Genomic DNA, 6,566 nt, shown 5'->3' with positions numbered 1-6,566 from the left:
CCCGCCAACCACGTCCGGGGCCTTTATGAACGATTTATTACTCCAACCAGTCACTGAAGCAATCAAGTGCCGCGCCTTTCCTCAGACCTTGAGCGAGATGGCTCAACACTGGTATAGTAGCTTACCAAAGAAGCCTTGAAGGTCCCAGACCTAGATCAGAAGGTAGCCATGATTGCACTCCAGTAGGGTACTACCGATGACAACTTCCGTCGATCTTTAGCTAAGAGGGCCCCCGATAATATGAATGACTTACAAGAGAGAGCTGGGAATTATATTAAAGCGGAGGAAAGCTTGATAAAATCCCAGAATAATCAGGGACCAAATACCAACTTTAAGAAGCGCGGAAGTGACGCCGAGTACAACGCTGAGAATAAGTATTCCAAGAAAGATGACGGTGAAAAGTCGCCAGCCAAAAAGAAGTTAGGACCGAGGTTCACCGAATATGCTAGGCTTAATGCCCCGAGGAGTCAAATCCTGATGAAAATTGAGAAGGATGAGAGTGTTAGATGGCTGAAGCCTATAAGAACCGACCCGGAGAAACGAAACAAGGATTTATATTGTCGGTTCCATAAAGACACCGGACATAAGGCCGATGATTGCCGGCAGTTGAAGGATGAAATTGAGTTCTTGATCCGAAGAGACAAGTTGTCCAAATTTACCAAGGATGGGGACAAGAATCATCGGGACAATGACAATCGTGGAAGAGAAAACGATGACAAAAGAACCCAGCCTCGAGGGCCTGTGATTAATGTGATTTCCGGAGAACCTACAGCTGCAGGCACTTCCAATAATTCAAGGAAGGCTTATGCAAGAGAAGTAATGAGTATAGTTGGAGAACCCCCGAAGCGGGCAAAAATTGATTATGCTATTATGGCATTCGATAACGTTGAGCTTGAGAAGGTAAAGTTCCCTCATGATGATCCCTTAGTAATTACTCCAGAGATTAGAAACTCGTCTGTAAAGAGGGTGCTCGTTGACAGTGGAGCCTCGGTGGATATATTATTCTATGATGCATATGAAAAGATGGGGTATGCTGAATCTCAACTAACGCCATCTGATTCTGATATGCCTATATATGGTTTCAACAACGCTGAAACAAGGATCAAAGACATGATCCAACTCCCGGTAATGGGTACCGAGCCTAGACAGGCCACATGTATGTTGAACTTCTTGGTTGTCAAAGCCTTATCAACCTATAATGCCATCCTTGGGAGGACTGGAATACACGCTTTTAAAGCGATCCCGTCCACTTATCACTTGAAGATCAAATTCCCTACTAGAAATGGAGTGGGAGAGGAAATAGGAGATCAAAAAATGGCCCGAAGCTGTTATGTTGGAGCACTAAAATCCAGAGGAACTGGGGGGTAAGTATTACCCATAGAAGACCTTGATGTCCGAGAAGAAGAAGAAAGAAGAGGCAAGCCTGCCGAGGACTTAGTTCCCGTCCCGCTATATACTGAGGAACCTGAAAAGGTCACGTATGTTGGAGCATTACTCCAGGAGGAATTAAAGCAAGAACTCGTAAAATTCTTGAGGAATAACCGTGATGTTTTTCCTTGGACAGCAGCCGACATGCCGGGTATCGATCCCTTGTTTATGACCCATACGTTGAATGTGAACCCTGAGAGGAAACCTATTAAGTAGAAGAAAAGGAACTTCGCCCTTGAAAGGTAGGAAGCCATTAAACAGGAGGTTGATAAGTTGTTGGAAGCAGGATTTATTGAGGAGATTCAATTTCCAGAATGGTTAGCCAACCCCGTCATGGTCAAAAAGGCTAATGGAAAGTGGAGGATGTGTGTGGACTTCACTGACCTGAATGACGCTTTTCCGAAGGATTGTTTCCCTCTTCCAAGGATAGATACACTAATAGACGCCACTGCCGGTCATGAGATGCTAAACTTCATGGATGGCTTCAGTGGATATAATCAGATCCGGATGGACAAAGACGACGTACCAAGGGTATCATTCATAACTGACTTTGGTGTATTCTGTTATTTGGTTATGGCGTTTGGACTAAAGAATGCAAGAGCCACATACCAATGGTTCACAAATAAGATGTTCCAACATCTGATAGGTAAGACTATGGAAGTATATGTAGATGATATGTTGGTGAAACGTTTGAATAAAGCAGATCACCTTGAACATTTGAGAGAGGCTTTTGAAGTCCTGAGGACGCATAAGATGATGTTAAACCCAGCCAAGTGTGCCTTTGGGGTTAGCTCCGGGAAGTTCTTGGGTCTAATGGTCTCCAAGCGTGGTATTGAGGCCAACCCCGATAAAATAAAAGCTATCCTAGATATGGAACCACCCAAAAGTGTAAGGGACGCACAGAAATTAACAGGAAGGATTGCAGCCTTGGGAAGGTTTGTATCCAAGTCATGCGACAAGTGCTTACCTTTCTTCAAAGCATTAAAGAAGGTTAAGAACTTTGAATGGACAGATGAAAGCCAAGTGGCCTTTGAAGAACTGAAAAAGTACATGGCAGAGCCACCTCTCCCATCAAAGCCTATAGACGGTGAGGTCTTGTATGTATATTTGGCTGTTTCAGAGCAAACACTGAGCGCTGTGTTAGTTCTAGAAGAGTTAGAAGTTCAGAAACCAGTGTATTATGTGATTAAGATTCTACATGGAGCGGAGCTCAATTACTCGGTGATCGAAAAGTTTGCTTTGGCCATGATTACAGCCTCGAGGAAGCTGAGACCTTACTTTCAGTCTCACAATATAGAAGTCTTGATATACCAGCCTCTTCGTAATGTTATACATAGCCCGAAGGCTAGTGGAAGATTAATCAAGTGGGCAATTGAGCTCGGGGATTTTGATATCCGATACAAGCCACGAACGGCGATTAAGGCTCAAGCTTTAGCTGACTTCCTCGTTGCATTTACCATTAGAAAGCAGGAAGTCGGGGGGCAGGAGGACAAGGTTGAAGAACCCAAGGAAAAGAAGTCTAAAGAATATTGGCTATTATTTTTTGACGGGGCTTCAAAAACAAAAGGTAGCGGTGCAGGACTTGTGCTCCAAAGCCCTGATGGCTATACTGTGGAATATGCTATTAAGCTAGACTTCCCAGCTACTAACAACGAAGCCGAGTATGAGGCATTGATGGCTGGACTTGGTTTGGCTAGAACCTTGAGGGTGAAAAACTTGAAGGCCTGTGGTGACTCGAAACTCGTAGTCTTCCAGGTGAATGGTGAGTTTGAAGCTCGTGAAGAAACTATGTTGAAATATCTAAGGATTGTAAAGACTCAAATGGCACTATTCGAAGAGTGTATAATAGAGTATGTGCCAAGGGAAGAAAACACTAAGGCTGATGGCTTGTCACAATTTGCATCCTCTGATGATGAGATATGCTCAAGAAGCGTTTATTATCAGGTTATGAGAACCCCAAGCATCGAAGCAAAATTAGTTGCTCCAATCGACATAGGGGCCACCTGGATGGATGAGATCAAGTTATATCTGCAATACGATCATCGGTGCCCAATGCTGATGAGGCACGAAAGTTACAGGTAAGGGCCCTCAAGTATGTACTCATTGAGGGAATCCTATACAGAAAGTCGTTTGTTATCCCTTAATTGAGATGTTTGAGGCCGGATGAGGCTCACGAAGCCCTTAGAGAAGTTCATGAAGGTGTATGTGGCCAACACCTTGGAGGAAGAGCACTGGCTCATAAAGTCACCTGCCTTGGGTTTTATTGGCCAGATATGTTGAAACATGCTCAAGACTATGTGAAAAAGTGTGATCGCTGCCAAAGGTTTGCACCAATTGTTCGACAACCACCTGAGATGTTGACATCCATTAATACTCCGATCCTTTTCGCAATGTGGGGATGGACATTCTCGGACCGTTTCCACTCGCCAGTGCACAAAGAAAGTTCCTTTTGTTAGCAATTGACTACTTTACTAAGTGGATTGAGGCTAAACCACTGGCCAAGATTACCACCAAAGAAGTTGCTCAGTTTGTATGGGAGAACATTATCTGTAGGTATGGAATACCGCGAATCATGGTAACAGACAATGGGACCCATTTCAATAACGCTGAGTTCAAGAGTTATTGTGAAGATTACTCGATTGAGTTACGCTTTACCTCGGTTGCCCATTTTCAAGCTAATGGACAGGCTGAGGTGGCTAACAGGATAATCCTCGATGGACTAAAAAAGAGAGTTGAGAAAGCCCAGGGATCGTGGGCTGATGAGTTACTCCCTATACTTTGGGCGTGTCGAACAACTTGTAAATTCTCTACTGGAGAAACCCCTTTTCAGTTAGCTTACGGAGCCGAGGCAGTGGTGCCACTTGAAATTACTCACACTTCCTCTAGGGTCCAACAATATGAGCCAGAAGCCAACGAGGAAGGTATGAAACTTGCCCTTGATATGATTGATGAAATCCGTGATGAAGCTCATGCTAGGATTGTGGAAAACCAGAAGCGAGCTTCCTACTATTACAACCTACGAGTTAAGGAGCGGTACTTTCGAGAAGGAGATCTGGTACTTAGGAAGATTGAAGCTTCTTGGGTGGGCCCCAAAGGCAAGATGGTTCCAAATTGGGAAGGTCCTTATCAAGTTAAGGCTGTTACAGGCCATGGCTCAGACAAGCTTCAGACCCTTGAAGGAATTGAAGTCCCCAGGAGTTGGCATGCGACCAACTTAAAAATATATTATATTTGATATCTATTCTATGATAGTAGAAGTTAGTAGTTATCACATGAATAAGGTCATGTTGACCACTGCCATGTAGTTGATTCCGAAAGTTGTTTATCTCTTTTACTATGATATTAACGAAAGTCCTGAGGATTCTTCACCTTGATTTTGTCAAGTGTTATTAATTTACTTATGTTTTTTTGAAGAAAATCCTAAATATGGATAAAGTCTTGAGGCTAGGAAAAGATACTAAATAAATACTAAGTTAAAAACATAGCGAGTAAAAGTCAACTAACCCTGAAGGGTCAACACCATCATTATAAAATGGTGAGAACATCCCAAGTTATGGACTTGAAATAATCATTAGATGATGATTTGAAAATCTTGAGTTAGGAACCTACAAGGTAAAAAGCTTGAGGCAAAAGATCCCAAGTAAAAGTTACTCTAGGTGGATTCCAACTCACAAGTTAAAGTCAAACCCCGAAGGGTGGAAAACTTCTAGACTTGGTTTAACAAGTTTATTCTACTTATCTATCCTTCAAAAATTGATTAGAAAATGCTAAGTGACGGGCGAATAAAAAAGCCAAAAAGCTCGAAGCACAAATCCTAAGTTAAATGCACGATATGCAAAAGAAAAAAGATTTAAATAGATAAGTTAAAAGTTAAATCCCGAATGGTTGATACAAACATTCGAATAAATAATTACATAAGTTAAGCCACGCAAGGCTGAGGAATTCCTAATCTAAGGAAGGCCGTCGTCGAAGATGTCCTCATCCTGGCCTTTGCCTTGGAGTTGGGCCTCCTCATCCTGGGCCTTCTCATATTGGGCCTCGACATCTTGGGCCCCGAGATCCTCTCCACCCTTGTTAGGTTCCTCGATCACCATGTCCTCAGATGGGTTCTCCCCATATTGGGTGTCTGACGGGAACGAGTCCGTCAAATCCTCTACCGCCATCAGAGAAGGAGTACCCTCTCCGGCGAGTGAAGGAACCGGAAATCGCTCCAGGCTAACACCGTTGATTTGGGAGCTGAGCTCGTTGCTAATTCTCTCCCAAGAAGACTTGAAGGTCTCAGGGAAGCTCTGGTCGTACTCCGTCGTAAGAAGCTCTTCGAATTCCGGCGATGCCTTGAAATCGGCGATCGCCTCCTGGCGCACCCTCGCCACTTCGGCCTCCAAAGAACGGACCTTCTCCTGTTCCGCCACAAGCTCCACCTCCACTTTTCTAAACTGCTCGAAGTTGGCGGTGGAGGCATCAAAGTAACTATCGCGGTCACGTTCCCAATCGTCTTCTCCGCCCTCACCGCTTTCAGGTTGTGGACGGCGGCCTGGAGGTAGGTGTTCATCTGCAAAAGATGAACAGAAAAATCTCTAAGTTAGAAAATCTCCAAGAAAAAGAAAGAAAATTTCTAAGTAACAGAAAGAAGAGTGTTTTGGGCCTTACTGTGGCGATGGCTTGGGCCCCCAACATCTCGATCTGTAGATCGTCTGAGGACTCAACCACGTGGGCCCTGTCGCGTGGCGTCACGACATTTCTGGACCACTCGGCGGCGACCCGGGCATCACCCACGATCGTATCCTTATTTAAAGTCCCCATTGGACCACATATGGGCTTGGATCTTCATCCACAGCCATGGGCCTTAGGGTTAAAAAAGCCGGGATCTTCTCCACGACCTCCTGGTCTCCATCCTTTCTGGGCCGTTTGATCCGTGGGATTTCCACCGCCACGACCTTCGACGCGGCCTTTTCCCTCTTCGCGAAAATGGCGCCCAGTCTTTCTTGGGATGCAAACATCAAACCACGAAAAAGTTAGAACACATAACAAAATAAACAAATAAAAGGCCCAGAAAGTGAGAAGCAAAGAGGAATACCCTCTGGGCCCAAATCGCTCAGCCCGTGCTATTGGAGCGAGGCCTCAAAAACAAGCATGGA

The 6,566-nt window shown here is 44.5% G+C and overlaps 1 protein-coding gene across 1 annotated transcript; it reads left to right on the top strand.

Moving 5' to 3' along the window:
- The first annotated feature begins 240 nt into the window (after positions 1-240).
- On the top strand, positions 241-1,368 carry LOC108218204 (uncharacterized). Its single transcript, XM_017391123.1, has one exon. The coding sequence runs from the start codon at positions 241-243 to the stop codon at positions 1,366-1,368; it is 1,128 nt and encodes a 375-aa protein (XP_017246612.1).
- Positions 1,369-6,566: the final 5,198 nt, after the last annotated feature.

This window comes from Daucus carota, chromosome 1 (genome assembly GCF_001625215.2).
Source record: "Daucus carota subsp. sativus chromosome 1, DH1 v3.0, whole genome shotgun sequence".
NCBI classification, from domain to species: domain Eukaryota; kingdom Viridiplantae; phylum Streptophyta; class Magnoliopsida; order Apiales; family Apiaceae; genus Daucus; species Daucus carota.
The sequence above is the reverse complement of the archived record's forward strand: the minus strand, read 5'-3'. Positions and strand labels throughout refer to the sequence as shown.